The sequence below is a fragment of the Balaenoptera musculus genome, chromosome 6 (genome assembly GCF_009873245.2).
Source record: "Balaenoptera musculus isolate JJ_BM4_2016_0621 chromosome 6, mBalMus1.pri.v3, whole genome shotgun sequence".
Lineage (NCBI taxonomy): Eukaryota > Metazoa > Chordata > Mammalia > Artiodactyla > Balaenopteridae > Balaenoptera > Balaenoptera musculus.
Window position 1 is genome coordinate 114839456 of NC_045790.1, and position 15431 is coordinate 114854886.

General features: G+C 62.1%; 1 protein-coding gene across 3 annotated transcripts in view; it reads right to left on the reverse strand.

Annotated features, from left to right (window-relative positions):
* Nucleotides 1-2106: 2106 nt before the first annotated feature.
* Nucleotides 2107-15431, reverse strand: part of NACC2 (NACC family member 2) — a 93931-nt gene continuing 80606 nt past the window's right edge. For all 3 annotated transcript variants that reach the window (XM_036855399.1, XM_036855400.1, XM_036855398.1), the window contains exons 3-6: nt 10443-10607; nt 8160-8265; nt 7766-7863; nt 2107-6296 (exon numbers count right to left, since the gene is read on the reverse strand). In XM_036855399.1, coding sequence (XP_036711294.1) covers nt 5791-6296; nt 7766-7863; nt 8160-8265; nt 10443-10607 — 875 coding nt within the window. In that variant the 3' untranslated portion in view covers nt 2107-5790. The remainder of the gene's footprint in view (nt 6297-7765; nt 7864-8159; nt 8266-10442; nt 10608-15431) is intronic.

The window sequence follows — 15431 nt, forward strand, 5'->3', positions numbered from 1 at the left end:
CGCCGGGGGCTCGGGGCCCGCCTGAGTGGGGGCATTTGGAGGCTTATGATGGCGTTTGGGGGCCTTCCAGGGGTGCAGCCTGTGGCCCCAAGATTGGGTGTCTCCACCAGCCCAGGTGGGTGACCTGGAATCCACCGATCTAACAGCTTCGAGGTGCCGAGCTGGCGGGTGAGCTGGGCTCCGGGCATCAGGGCACAGCTCTGAAAACAGGACCTGAAGCGCTCACCCATCGGGGCTCGGCACTGGGGTCGGCGGGCGCGCCTGGCTCTCCCCAGGCTGGCCCCTGTGTGTGATGTGGCCCCTGAAGGAGGGGGCGGCTCAGGGCGACCCCAAACCAGCAGACCCACTGCCGCAGGGGCCCATCTGGAAACCACGCCCACCCACTTTAGACTCTGTCTGCTCCATGCTGGCCACGGCTCCAGGGGACCCCCTTCTGGGAAAGTCACACGAAGCAGACCTACAGACCCCTGCCCCTAGGGGAGGCAAGATAAACCAGTGAGCAAATAAATCCATCCCTAGCTTGGGCAGAGCAGCTGCTACAAAGCCTGAGAAAGCGGGAGAGGCCGGGGGTGCTTTTAGAAGCAGGTCAGAGGTGAGCCTTCTGGACAAGACCTCGCAGGACAGAGATGAGGAGCCCCCCACCCAGGTGTCCGAGCGTCGGAATCGCGCGTGAGGGCCCGAGACCTGACCCGTGTCTGTGGGGCACATTGATGCAAGGCCTCGCCCACCGGGGCCCAGGGCAGCCCAGAAAGGTCCTGTGGGTACAGCAGAGGAGCGCAGGTGGGGAGAGAGCTGCCAGGCTTGAATCAGAGAACCCCAGCCCTGGGCTGGCCTGGAGGGACGGTTCCAGAGATGGTCAGGGGATGGAGTGGCCTGGCCTGGCCCCGGGGCCCCCCAGTCGAGCCAGGTGACCTGCTCCGCCCATGTGCAATTCCCCCTCCATCCACCTGGGGGCAGACCTAGCCCAGGAGCAGGGGAGGGAAGGGGAGGGAGGCAGCCGCACACCTGGAGTGGCAGGCAGGTGAGCCAGGTGAGGTGGAGGCCCCAGTTTGCAGACAAGAAAAAGAAAAGGAGAGCCTCGCCAGTTCACCCGGAGCTCAGGGCCCTCCCCCAGGCACTGGACCTGAAGGACATCCTACCCACCAGCCCCCTTCCCTTGTAAGATACTGGGGGGAGGGGGAGGTAAGTGGGTCAGGTGTGGGCGAGCCTGGGGATGGCCTTTCCCCCGCCCAGGGCTCCTGGGTCCCGAGGGTAACCCTGCTCCCAACAGCCCACCCCCTCCCTGGCTTCTCAGTGTCGCCCCCCGCCCAACGCCACTGGGCGAGCAAGATGCAGGCAACCTGGGTTTGAACTGACTTTATTATTCTGTAAATGTGAATTTTACAAAGCGCTTTACAATGAACGATCACATCCTTTTGTTTGTTTGTAACGGATTTCACCTCCTGAAACGGCTCTGAGCATACTGCAAGCCCTCGGTTTCCTGGTCGCTGGCGGACGATGTGTCTTCTGAGTTATGATACGGTGTCGGCCGTGGCGAAAAAGCAACAGTCTAGACTCTGCCAACTAGCAGCACGGAAGAGAGGGAGGTGCAGGAGGAGCAAACAGAGGTTTCCTCCTTCTTCTCCAAAAAACAAAAAAAAAAAAAAGAAAAGAAAGAAAAAGAAAAAAAAAAAAAAAAAAGCCAGCCTCTTCTGCGGCTGAAATGGAACTCAGTGTTACTGTGAAACAGGCCTCCTTTATACAGCACAGGACAATTTACTGATTTATTTTTAACAGTCGTGAGTTACAGTACTACATAACCCCTCCACGGACTCTTCACAGCAACCGTCTCCTTTTTAAAAGTCTCTTTTTTTCCCAAACATTCCGTCCAAAGGATGAATGGTCTATTTGCACCCAGTGCCATCCAAATGTTCAAGTCAAAAATATTTATACATTTTATATTTAGTTCTTTTATTTTTTTGTCTGCTAAAAATAGTATTGCAAGTTTTGGCTTCTTTTGACATAAAAATTACAATCATGTGCAAAACGCTAACAATGAAGCACTGATCAGAATTCAAGCAGGTTGTCCAATCTGAATGCTTTAGATGCTGCATCATTTTCCTTTCCGTTTTTCTCAAATAAACAAAACAAACAAACAAACAAAACCCAGAAGCCCTTGCTACGTTAGAAACACCTTGTACCGAGCCCCCCATGGTCTCCGGCCACCGGCGGGTGACATGCCCGGAGCTGGCTGGATGACATAATGACAAATTTATGCAGCAGCAACATTTGGAAACAGTAGTTAAAGCTCAAGACGGCTCTGAACTCTCAATTCTGTGTTTAGGATTTACTGCTGGCAGAGGCAAACAGAGGTTTTCTCTGAGTTTTCAGTTGGTTAATGGGCCACAGGCCTTTTTCTACTTGCAGCAAGATATTTCCATAAAGATAAACCCACTGGAGGGGCATCTAAGCCGTCAACGGCTAGGGTGGCACGCACGGGGCCAGTGCTGGAGGGTTCCGGCCGTCAAAGGGGGACAGGTCAGGGCCGGGCGCACACAGCAGACCCCTCCCAGGCCGAGCCTCTCCCTGCCTTCCTCCTTCCTCTAAGGCCGCCGAGGAATGCATTTTCACGGAGGAGAAACAGGCCCGGCTCCGGGGCAGCGGGCAGGGGCCAAGGGCTGCACCTCAGAGACCTCTCCCCTCGCCTCTCGTCCACATTCAGGGGCAAGGAAAGCCGATCAAATCAAATGCAAGGTTAAGCAACCACAGAGGACTCTGGGCGAGACCAGACACAGTGCAGAAAGCAAGATGGGATTCAAGTACCGAGGCCGCCGGCCAGGCGGGCGGCCCCACCGAGCTCACAGTATGTCGCATCTCCCGGTCCCTTCTCCTGGACCTTTGCACTCGTCCCAGCTGCTTCCCTGGCACGTCCCGGCCGCTGGGGAGGGCAGGAGAGGGCGGGCGGCCGCTGGAGCCCAGGCCAGCCGCCCACCACAGCCGCTGGGACCGGCCCAGTCCTCCTCTCCTCCAAAGGCGCTGATAGGACTTAGCTCTATATAATAGACTCTATGTAGTTATATGCGTATTGCTAATAGTCAAGCTTAGGGATAAAGGTGCAGACATCTCATAAATACTGAGTGGCTTGTCTCTCGGTCTACAGGATCTGGGTGAGTCAGGATCACGCTCACAGGACAGAAATTAGTCGTCTTGTAAACAGAGGAGGGGGAGGGTCCGTTTCTCTTAATTGGTTTTCCTTGGGAAAAATGATCAAAAGATGCTAAGGCACTCTGGAAGGCCCCTCCGAGCCCAGGCCCGCCGCCGCCCACCCCGAGGAACATTCAGGACGCAGAGGGAGCGCCCTGGCAGATACAATCATCAGCCACGCCCGTCTGCAACGCTCTCGACCCACGTCCACCACGGGACACATTAGTGCAAAACGCTCGGCCTGGCCCGCCCGGGGCGCAGGGAGAGCTCAGAACCCATTCACATTTGATTATTATTAAAGTTTCACCTGTAGCTCTTGCCTTCCTTACCCAGAACAACAAAACAGACGGCGATTATAAACAATTAAAGGACAGAGATCACGGGACATTGTGCTAGCCTGAGCGGCGGAGAGGCCATCTCTGGGAGGCCCCCGCCTCCCCCGCTGGACCAGCGGCACCCCTCCTTGTCCTGGCCTCGGGTGAGGGCCGTGCCCACCTTGGAGTGGAGGAGAGGGGAAGAGCGAGCCCTTCTGTCAACAGCCAGGACGGGCAGCCAGCCCCCGAAGGTCCCCAGGATGGTGGAATGAAAGTGCAAACGTGGGGCAGGGACAGATGAAGGGACCTCATCGGGAGAGGGGACGGTGGGGTCTGCCTCACCCACCACGCCCCGCCCCGCAGCCTCCTGACAGTTTAGGGGGTGTGGCCTCCTCCCAACTCCAGGAGGACTTGGTCCTGGCCCCTGGTGGGCTGTGGGCCTGGGGGGTGCCCTGCCAGCTCCAACCCCACCTGGGCCTGAGACAGAGGAGGCCCGCCTCTGGGCCAGGTGGTTGGTCCAAAGCCCCAGCAGAAAGGAGCTGCAGCCCCTCGGGGCCGGGACCACAGGGCTCGGCCCTCCCTGCGCCACGTGCCCACCCAGGGTCCCCCGACGCCAGCCCGGGGCCACCAGCGCTCTCTGGAGGGCAGGCACCTGTCTGGCCTGGCTGGAAGGCATCCCCGCCCAAGGTCTCCCCCAAGGGCCCTCCACAAGGGAGGGCCGCAGTCAGCAGGACTAGGAGCCCGGGTGGGAGAGTGCCTAAGCCCCCTGCCCTGCCCCCCAGGCTGCCCCCCGCTGGGACCCACTAGGACAGCTCAATTTTGCGGGTCAGGGGGGTTGAGCCACACCTGCTTGACAGGGGGACGAGAGGGGGGGAAGCAGCAGGCCCGCTCAAGTCTAGGGGTGGGGTGTGCCTCTGGCCAGGCCTGGGGGCTGTCTGGGACTCGAGGGAAGGCAGCCCCTGGACGTCCGGACACGAGCACTTCGGACAAGCCTGCGCCCCTCCCCGCAAACAGCAATTAAACTTCACAGTGAGCTTTCCAGCCTCAAACCAACACTTCCACGCCCCCGCCACGCATTCCAGAACCCGTGCACCTGCAAACCGCCCCAGCTCAGGCCTGTGCCCACCACCCACCCACAACGTCAGAGGCGCGCATACCCCAGGGCTCGGAGCGCGTACGGGGGAGCCCAGCACCGAGGGGCCTGGCTCCAGCCCCAGCCCGGCCCCCGGCTCCCTTCCTCCGGAACACACCCTGGCTGCACTTCCACAGGAGGTGAGTGGGACCTGGCCGGGGGGCTGGGGGACACGGTATCCAGGTGGACCCACCCCCAAGCCGTAGTGGGTGGGGGCAGGGACCCCAATCCTAATTTTTTTGCTCTTTTGGGTCTGAAAGTTTCCAAACCATACATGAAATAGATCTGAATTAAGACGAAAACAAATAAACAAACAAACATAAACCCAACGTGGCTGCAGACTGCGTGGGCTGCCCCGGGGCAGGGGCCCCACCTCACAGGATGGTGGGCGGGTGGCCGGGCTGGAGCCAGCAGGTGCTGGGGCCGGCGGCCCAGGCCCTGGGTCCCAGGTGGACCGAGGGTCCGTGGAGCCTCAGGGGTCGGGGAGACCCCACGGGCGCGGGGCAGGAGAGCAGACGCAGCCAAGATCGCTTCCACCACCCACAGTGACCAGCACGGCCCACCACTGTGCCGTCACCACCGCCCCCGCATACGCTCACACATGCTCCGCACACACACCCACACCCCACACGCACGGCGGACCCGGCGGGCCTGAGCCCCGAGTCTCAGGAAGAAGGGAGAACAAGGAGTTTGGCCCCTGGGGGCCCAGCCCTGGTCCGTGGTCCCGGAGGAGTGGGGGGGTCCCCATGGGAAAGGAACGAGGGTCCCGAGACACATGCTCCCGCCCCACAGGCCCCTGGCTTCGCCCCAGGCAGAGGGAGCCGTGGGGGCAGGAGGCCGGGCACCAGGGTCTGGCGGCCTCTCGCCCCCTCCCCGCACAGGGGGAGGGAAAGCTACAACGTGGAGACTAACCTCTCGAATATCAAAAAGGAGCCCCGGGACCTTCCTCGCAACTAGGTCACCAGGAGCCTAATCGTTTACAGTATAACGAATGCATTTGTTTCCTTCATGAATTTTAAATACAAGCAGAATAAAAATCACATTTTTTTCAGGCAACAGTAGCAGTTCAGTAGGTAAGTGGCTTGATCACATTTGTCTGTATTAGTAACGCATGCAAGCAGCTTCAGTACCCGCCTCGGCGCCCGGTCCGGCCTCGGGCTCCTACAAGGTCCCCGCGTACGGGCCCTCCGGTCTCCTCCCTGCGGCCGGCGTCGCGGGCCGGCTGCTGCTGGCGCTGCCCTGCTCGAAGGGCTGCGGGGGGCTCTGGCCCTCGGCGGGCAGCGGCTCAGCCGTGGCCACCTCCTGGACGACCGGGCCGGCGCCGTCGGCCTCCGAGCCGGCCTCGAAGGTGGGGTTGGTGGAGGCGCCCAGGTCGACATTCACGGCGTCAGTTCTCAGGGCCACAATGCTGGCGGCATCGCCCCGCCGCTCGGCGTAGATGCGCTGCTCAAACACCTGCGCGGCGGCGGGCGGGAACTCGGGTTCCAGGGGCGCGCTGGCGGCCGAGGAGCCCATGACCGTGCGGTACATCTCCACGCCCTCGGGCAGCATGGACTTGATCTTGGGCAGCCAGCGCTTGCGGACGCGGCGGGCGTTGGTGCACATGTCCGCGGCGATCACGTTCATCTCGCTCTCCTTGAAGCTGGGGGCGAAGTTCTGACAGTACACTGCAAGGACAGGGCGCCGGGAGGTGGCGTGAGCGGCCACCCACCCGCAGGAGTCCCACGATGCCGGCCCTCCGCCTCCTGAGGGGCCGTGGGACTGAGATGCCCTGGACAAGCCAGGGGGCAGAGCGCTCTGGGCTGGAGAGGCCACCGCGGGGCCAGTGGGGCAGGCCAGGGACCTCCAGGGTCTCCTCCACCTTGCTCCCCTCTGGCACGGGAGACCACAGGGCCACCGAGGCCTCTCCTGGGTCAGCCTGAAGACCAGCGGTCACCCTTCTCCCTGCTGGAGGCCCCGCCCTGCTCCTCTGGGACAGCCTGGGGGAACCTTCAGGGGAGGGGCAGTCAGAGCAAACAGGACCCCAGCCTGCGGCTCTAGCAGGAGCACAGAGGGCCCAGGGGGCTCTGGCTCCTCCTGACCACTGCCTGGCAGTGTGGCCTTGGGTGGGCCCCCATCTCTGGGCCTCGCTTCCCCACTCTGTCCCACCCACCTTGCATCCTTGGTCAGACAAGCCTGATAGAATCCCTGCCCTGGTGGAGTGGGAATCGGGGCAGGGCCTGGGCACCCACTCAGCTGTGAGGCTCGGGTCTCTCTGGGCCCGATCAAAGGGCTGGCAAGGAGTGAGGCCGGGGGCCGGCTGACACCTGTCTTCAGCCCAGTCCCCGGCCCGGAGACCCCAGCCCAGCAGTGGCATCAGCAGCAGCAGTAATAACAATACGTCCTCTCCCCGCTTCTCCTCCAGGAGACACAAGATCCAGCTCTCCGAACAGCACGGAACCCAGAGGCGGGTCCCCCAGGGTGAGCCCCCTCCACTGTGAGCCCTGCTCTGGGGCAGCACCAGCTGCACCCCCTCTCGGCATCTTCCCAGAGCCCCTGCCGGCACCCCACCCATGCTTTGGGATGCGATTACTGGCTGCAAAGGCCCCTCTTTGCTCTAAAACAGAATTAGCCTCACAAGAGAGATTTTTTAAGCAAGAAAACTAAGACAGTGTTTCGCGTGCCGACAGCTACAGGAGGACGTGCTCTTGGCTGCACTGGCTCGTGCCGGGCACCGGTGGCTTCCTCCTCGTCTGGGGGGTGCGGGGGGGACGGGGGCGGCGGTCTGCCACTGAGATGGACCACACTCCGCCCCCACGGGCCCAGCAGCGGGAGGCAGAAGCGGGCCAAGCAGATGGCAAAGGCTCAAAATAACCCCAAAATGTAAATAAGCGGTTTTGTTCCAAAAGGAAAATTAGATCTATTTCACATATTAAAATAGTTTCGCAGCTGAATTCATCACGCTTGGAAACCTACCAAGAATGTTAACACCTCGAGATCGGGCCCCCGCGAGCTGCTCTTTTCTCCCCCTCGACCCTGCGGCCCGGCTTGCTCCTGGGGAGAAGCCACCTTTCCCAGGCTGACATCCAAGGGCCTGGGGGCTCCTGGAGCTCCTTGAGACGCCTCCCCACCCCCGAGACCCCAGTCCTCCTCTTACGTTTCACAGCGTTCAGGACGCGGCTGTCCAGCGGCTTGCGGCTCGGGTCACTGGTGGACGAGCGGATGCCCGTGCCACAGCTGTTGGCCAGCGTGTTCCTGGCGGGGGGACAGTAAGGGGGGCAGCGTGAGGCTGCCGGCTGGAGGGGACGCACGGGAACGGGGTCCCTGCCTGCATGCCCCGCCGCCCCTTAGGGAAAGGAGCCCCCCCACCAACAGTGACGTGGAGCCGGTGCGGTTCTTCACTTTGTGGGGGGTCCACAAGCCCTCCCCAGACCCAGGTCTGGCCGATGGCCTCGGGCTGACACCTGTGAGGTCGGGAAGGTGGGGGACCCTGGACGCACGGCCTTGTCTAGAGAAGATTCTAGAGACCGCAGGGCCCGCGGGGGACCTACCTGTCGAAGAAGGTGGCGAGGAGGCGCCGCAGCAGAACCTTGTGCTTCACCCCTGCGCAGAGGTGGCAGTTCATCAGCTGCCCGCGCGTGATGTAGACGCCAGAGCCTGCGGCCCCCAGACACAAAAGGGAGGCCCTCAACCCCAGACCCAGGGCCACGGGCAGCCCAGGCGCTGCTGGGGCCAGGACGGGCGGACCACGGGTGAGGGGGTCGGTGGGGGAGGGTATGGGGCAGCACCCCTCCAGGCCTGGGACCCCGAGGGGCTGGGGACCAACGCTCCAGGCCTTCCTCGCTGCACTGGGGCCCTGTCACCAGAAGCAGGCAGCCTTGGTCACACGCTTCAAAGGGCTGTCCCCAAACTGCCCTCCCAGCCTCGAGGGGATTGCCTGGAGCTGATGACCTGCGTTTGGGTTTGGGAAACAGTCATCTTGCCTCAGTTCTCCCTGAACACCAAAGAGCCGCGGGCAGTGACGGGAGCTGGAGTCATGGTGGTCGGGCTGCAGCTCCCCCTGCCCAGCACGGACCTCTCCCGGTGCCGGGAGGGAAGAGCCAGCCCGGGGCAGAGACAGGACCAGTGAGCCCCGCAGTCTGGCCAGGCCGGGCCCCCACCAGGGCTCAGGCCAACCAAGGACAGGGACGACAGGAGCCTCCGTTTCCCCTGGACGCTGCCCGTGGAGAGAGGCGCTTCCGCAAGAGTCAGCCGGCGTGAAGAACACTGAAGGGCAAGGACATGCCGGCCCCACTCGGGAGCCTGCAGGGCCTCATCTGGGCCTTTGCCTATGATCTGACTTTCTACAGGGCACGTACTGAATCTCCTCATCGGAAAACATGAACAAGGCAGTGTTCCCTTCTGGGCGGCGGCGGGGCAGGGCAGGGACGCGAGGACCCCCTGTGAAAGCTGCCACTCCGGCTTTGGGGGGCCTTCCCCGGCTTAACGTTTTGTCCCCCACGAGCCAGGTCTCCAGAGAAGCCCACAGGCCCCGGTTAAGAAGCACAGGGCTGATTCTGGATGGAGACCACCATCGGGCGTCTCCGGCCACGACACGCCAAGGGTCCCGCGGGGCCTCAACCCACCCAAGGTCTGCAGAGCCTCAAACCCAACAGCAGGGCAGGTCACCCTGTGCCACACGGGCCGGACAGCCCACTCGCTGTGGGGAGATCTGTAAAGGGGGGGGCTTAGCAGGAGGCTTGGGGCCAGGTGGGGCCTGGCCAGGGAAGGCAGCCGGCCTGTACCCTTCCCAACCCCGGACTGATAGACAGGCCTCCCTGGGGACCACGCCCATCCCCAGGGCCCTGAGGAGCCTGATGCCGGCGCTCCCCGAACAGAGGAGCTGGATGCTGCTTGGAACGGCGCCAGCCCGCAGGGGCGGGGGACTCGGGGCATGGCCGGGGGCGTCCCCACCCCACCCAGGCCCACCCAGACCAGCCGACACCGCCCAGCTGCCCGCCTGTCGGCTGAAAGGCGAGACCGCCTGCTGAGGCGTGGTTCCAGAAGTGGGGATGGCTCAGGCAGAAGGAACCCCATGATGTTGCCCGGGAGCGGCAGGCGGGGTGCTGGTCAGGAGTGATGGCCCAGCAGCTCACGGAGGAAGAGGGAAGGCCCCATCAATTCTCATCTTCCCGCCGGACAGCCTTAAAAATCTACAAGGAGGGACTTCCCTGGTGGTCCAGCGGTTAGGACTCTGCGCTCTCACTGCCGAGGCCCCGGGTTCAATCCCTGGTCAGGGAACTAAGATCCCACAAGCCTCACAGCTCGGACAAAAAAAATCTACAAGGAGCTGTGAGGCTGAACGAATCCCAACACTGAGAAGATAAATATTTCCGACAGGCACGAGCCCTAAGGGGCTTTGGACCCCATTGTATTGTTTGTTTTTACAGAAGAAACAAGTCCATTGCTGCCTGGGAGCTGCCGTCTGGAAGCTCTGGTCATTACCCCTCGAACGAGGCAACTGGACACTTGGGGAGCTGGGGGTGGGGGGGGCGCTAGTAAACTGTACGGGACTTGGTTTTATCCGCGACCTAAATTAAAACACAATCATGGCTGCAGCCCCTGCCAATCAGAAGCACGACCAGCCCAGGGGATTCAATTAAAATGCTAAATTAATTCAATTGAATAACTCCTCTTAATGACACTTTCTTCTGAAAGGAAATTAGAGGAAATTTAAGATGCTCTTTTTTTTTTTTTTTTTGACTGACTGGTGATGAGTCCGTTGTTCATAGCTCCGAAGAAAAAACACAGGCGGGGCAGCTGCACACAACAGACAGGGTGGGGGGAGGCCTCACCTGCCACCAGCTCCAGCTTCTCGCCGGGGTCCCCCTCGGAGTAGAGCTTGGGGTGGCAGCGGTACCCGATCTGGCTGATGAGGCTGGCGGGCAGGGCCACCAGGTCGCGGCGGATGAGGACGCAGGAACGGCTTTCCAGCGGCACGGGCTCCGGCTTCTCTTGCACTGTGGGCCCAGAGGCCACCCGGTCAGGGACACAGCAGATCTCCCCTCCTGCCCACCCAGGCCCGGGCCAGGCCTGCTGCATGCCCGCCCTCCCCGCCCACCAGGTGCTGCCCCTGCCGGGAGGACCCGAGTGAACCAGAGAGCAGAGAAGGCAGGCGAGGGGCTCCCAGCCGGCCTGGGAGCAAGTCGCTGGGGGCCCGGGAGGCTCCCGGGGGGGTGTCCAGCAGGCTGAGGCCTGCAGGGTGAGCAGGAATGAGGGCTCAGGGCTGGGGGTGGGGGCAGGGAGGGAGCGGCCCGCGAAGGGGACCGGGCAGAGGAAGGGCAGAGCGGGGGAGGGGAACAGACCTGTACTGTCAACCGCTCCCCAGCCTGTCTCCTCACAGCAGCCCCGTTCTACAGGTGGGGGGGACGCAGCCCCCTGCGCGTGGGCACCCCGCCCCCAGAGGCTGCACCATGTATTATTCCTGGCCAAGAGCAGCTCCATCAATATTCGCCAACAGTAAAGCCAGGCGGTGGCACAGCTGGGCAGCGCCAACCCTGTCTCCACGCCGGCTCCAGGCCTCCGGGCCATCTGGGAATGTTCCTGACAAACCACTACTGGGGGTCATCAGGGACCCCCAGGCGCGCCAGCACCTGCAGCTATGATGGGGCGGCGGGGGTGGGGAGTGGGGGAGGCCCCCTCTGACGTGCCCGTATCACACCCTGAGCGCAAGCACCACTCACAGGACACCAAGCAGAGGACCGTCTCGGCCCCATCCCCGCCCCCTGGCCTCCTAACCACCCACCTACCCACGGGCCCTCTGGAGGGGCTCAAGGCTGGGCTGGGGGTTCCCTCTCGGGCTCATGGTGGGAGGCTAGTCTATCGGGCACTTGCTGGGCACCCAGCACACCCAGGTGCCTCCCCAGGTGCTGGGAGGCCAAGGGCCTGTCCCCTGCTCGCAGGGAGCGCCCAGCCCAGAGGGTTCAGCAGGCAGCCAGGCTGGGTGAGGGCAGCGGCCACGTGGAGGCCCCCATGGTGGGCAGGACCCCACCTCACCAGGCTTGGCGCCCCAAGACCCTATAAGCAGGCCCCCACTTCCTGCCCCGCGCCTGCCCCCCGCCCCCTCCTCATTTTCCTGCCCGGCGCCAGCAGCCCGGGCAGCACCACATGCCCAGCTCCCGCTGCAGGGTCAGCTGGAGGCCGGTACCCGGCCGGGCTCCACCGCAGGCCAGCCTCCCCGTTCAGGCTCACACACGGCCATCCGTCCAGCACTCCTCACCCTGCGGCCCACACTCAATCCATCCCGGCCAGACACAGGGCAGGGGCACGGCCTCCCTCCTCTGTGTCCCCAGCACATGGCGATCCTGGGTCACTCCTGGGAAGGCCACCTGCTCCCGGCAGCTGTCGTTGCTGAGAAATCACAGCTGCTCCAGGGCGGGCCCACGCCACACACCTGGCTGAGCAGCAAGGCCTGCAGGTGAAGGCCCCAGGGCCCGTCCCCCCGTCGCCCACCCATCACGCGGGCACCCAGGCAGGGTCTGCAGGTTGGAAAGGCTCCGGGCCGCTCTGATGGCCACTCGGGGTTGGGTTTTCCTTGCTGAGGACGACGGCTCTCATTAGCAGCCTCAGTGACCACTGGGGGTGGAGAGCGCAGTTTGTAAAACCTCCCAGGGCTCAGACACCCAGAGGGCAAGGCTGGGCTGGAAGCTCTCCTCCAGCAGGCTCAGGGCAGGGGCTCAGTGGCAGAGCCTGTTGGGGAGGTCTCGAGGCCACTCCAAGATGGTCAGAGGCAGCCCCTTGGGCTGGCCGGTGTCCCATCCCCTCTGCACTGTGACACTCTCTTGGGGTCACAGGGAAATTCAGCAGAGGCACCTAAGTCTGGGGGAGGCCAGGCGGGGATTGGGAGAAGGACCTGGAAGCCCTTCAGGAGGGGGAGGTTGGCAAAGAAGGGTGCCCAAGCCCCAGACCTGGCACAGTGTGAGCATGAATTAGCCCCTAGTTATCTCTGCACCAAGCTCTTGTGGGGGAAAGGTCAGAGCTGCCCAGTCCCTGAAGGGCCAGCACCCCCCAAACCACAGGGCGAGTCCCGTGGGAGAAGGCAGGATGGTCAGTTCCAGCCCCGAGGATGGGTTGGGGACCCACCTGTTGCTCTAGCCCACCCCGCCAGGGTCTGGAATCACCCGCTCCGGAGTCAGCCCCAGTCCCCACCAGGGGACCCCCAGGCCACCCCTCCCCGTCCCCACAAGGCTCAGCCGTTCCTAGGGAGGCACCTGCCAGCACGCACAGGACGAGGGTGGCACGCGGTGCCTTCGGCCTGGCGGCGGACAGTTCCAGGTCAAAGGAGGGAGTTTTCCTGAATCAGCCAAGCCCTGGGCGAGGCTGCAGCACAGCTCAGGGCAGAAGTCAGAAGGGTGGATGCTCGGGGGGGTCGGGCAGCATCTCCCACCTGGCATGTTTGGGGAACACTGGCAGGGGCTGGGGGCAGATCAGCAGAGAGCCGCCAGAATCTTCCAAACCCAGAATTACCCAGGGGCTCAGGGAGCACAGGAAAAACAACCCGGATGATATTTTAAAACATAATTACCCGGCCCGCCCCGCCCCCCTCCCCCCTCCCCCCCCCCCCCCCCCCCCCCCCCCCGCCAAGCCTGCTGTGATTACACTCGCAGACTCGGGAGCAGGGCGCCAACGCTGGCGCCGTGGCATTTACATAAAGAGCGCTCACCAGCAGAAATAATCCCCATCTACAACTCCTCGGCCACAATGTTTCTCCAAACAGCAGAAGTTGTCTGCGCTCCGCACGCCCACCACCCCCCCCAGCCCCAGCACGGCTCCCCAAGAGCCAGAGGCTGTCAGATCCAGAAGAACCAAAAGAGCCACTTCTATTTCTGCTTTGCCATGTGCCGGATACTGCGCAGGCTAAAAATACCCTCAACAGAGTGGCGGCTCATCTGGAAAGGTGTTCCGAATTGCTTCATGTGCCCCCGTCCCTCCCCATCCCCAAATTACCCACCACGGCCCGAGCTTCCAGCGCCCTCCTTCTAGGGAGGGGTGTCGAGTTACAAGAGGTTCTGGAAACCCAGGAGAGTCTGTGCACCAGGACATAGTGACGGGGCCCCTCCAGTCTCCTTGGCGGCCTCTGGCGGGGTCACTCCAGTGCCTGACGGCAAGGGTGATGGGAGACCCCTCGGTGGGCTGTGGGCAGGGGTGTAGCAGCCTGCAGAGATCCCTCGGATCACACCCAGGTCTCCCTGAGCACCGGGGGACCCGGCGGCCTCCTGCTGCCCCAGGACCGGGGCGGCCGCCTGTATCATCAACGGCCCCGGTTATAACCCTTTACAATGTTGGTTTCTAGGATCGTGGGCTCCAAATATTTAGGCCCCGTGAAATTTGAAGAGAAGCGCGTGAAAGCAATTAGCTGTTTGTTTCGGGGGGTGAGCAATCGCTCTGTGTGTAGGGAAGGTGAGTCACGGTCGTAAAGGTCCCGATGGAACGATCTGGAACAGCAGCTAATCTGGGCAAACGGGCAGCAGGGATAGAGGCAGGCAGAAGCTTCCCTCAGACCACAGGAGCCAAAGAAAACACCAGTGTGTTCACAGGGTGCATGGTGGGCCCTGCAGGGTCTCTAGCTGGAGAGGAGGAGGGGTCCAGGCTGTGCCTTCAGGGTCCTGCTGCCCCCACCATGACACCTGCCTGAACCCAAACAGGGGAGACATCACGCAAGGGAGGTGAGCCCGACACGGACGGACACAGCCTGCAGGACCCGCTCGTGTGAGGTCCCTAAAGGAGTCAAACCCATGGAGGCAGGAAGTGGACGGTGGGGCCTGGGGCCTGGGGCCTGGGGCTGGGGCGGGGGGAGGGGAGCAAGTGTCGAGTGGGGACAGTTTGGGAAGATGAGAAAGTTCTGGAGGTGATGGTGGTGATGGTGGCACAATGTGCATGTACCTGATTCTGTGCACTCATAAGTGGTCTTAACAGTAAATCTTATATTAGCTACACTCTACCACCATAAAAAAAATTTTTTTTTAAAAGAATGAACGGGGGACTTCCCGGGTGGCACAGTGGTTAAGAATCCACCTGCCAACGCAGGGGGACACGGGTTCAAGCCCTGGTCCGGGAAGATCCCACATGCCGCGGAGCAACTAAGCCCGTGAGCCACAAGTGCTGAGCCCACGTGCCACAACTACTGAAGCCCGTGCGCCTAGAGCCCGTGCTCCGCAACAAGAGAAGCCACCGCAAGGAGAAGCCCACGCACCGCAACAAAGAGTAGCCCCCGCTTGCTGCAACTAGAGAAAGCCCGCGCACAGCAACCAAGACCCAACGCAGCCAAAAAAAAAAAAAAAAAAGAATGAATGGAAGGAGGGAAACCGGGAGGGTCACGTTGACCTCAGTCCTGAACTTCCTTAACCTCCTGAGGGTCAAAGACTGGGAATCTGAAGAAATTGCTGGACCCTCTCCTTGGGCAACACACACCAAGATGCCCGACCACAGGATGCTGTCATGTCCAGGAAGGCCCAAAGGGCCCCTGTTCCCGTCCCCAAATCCATAGTGTGTCCTAGGGAATCACCATCAGAGACAGCATAAGCAGCCCCCGCCCCCGGGAGCCCCGGCAATGTGGGTGACCACCGGCAGGTGCCCGAGCCGCCCTGGTCCAGCCGCAGTGTAGCTTTGCTGAGGTTGGGTGGGGTGGACAGAGGACAATAAGGGTGATCCCCACTCCACAAAAGTGTATGCCGTTTGTTCAGATGGCAGCATAAGAAACCGAACCCCTAGTTCTTAATTATATAGAAAAATACAACTGAAAACCAAATGGAAAGAAAAATGCTGCACCACACCACCCAACACTG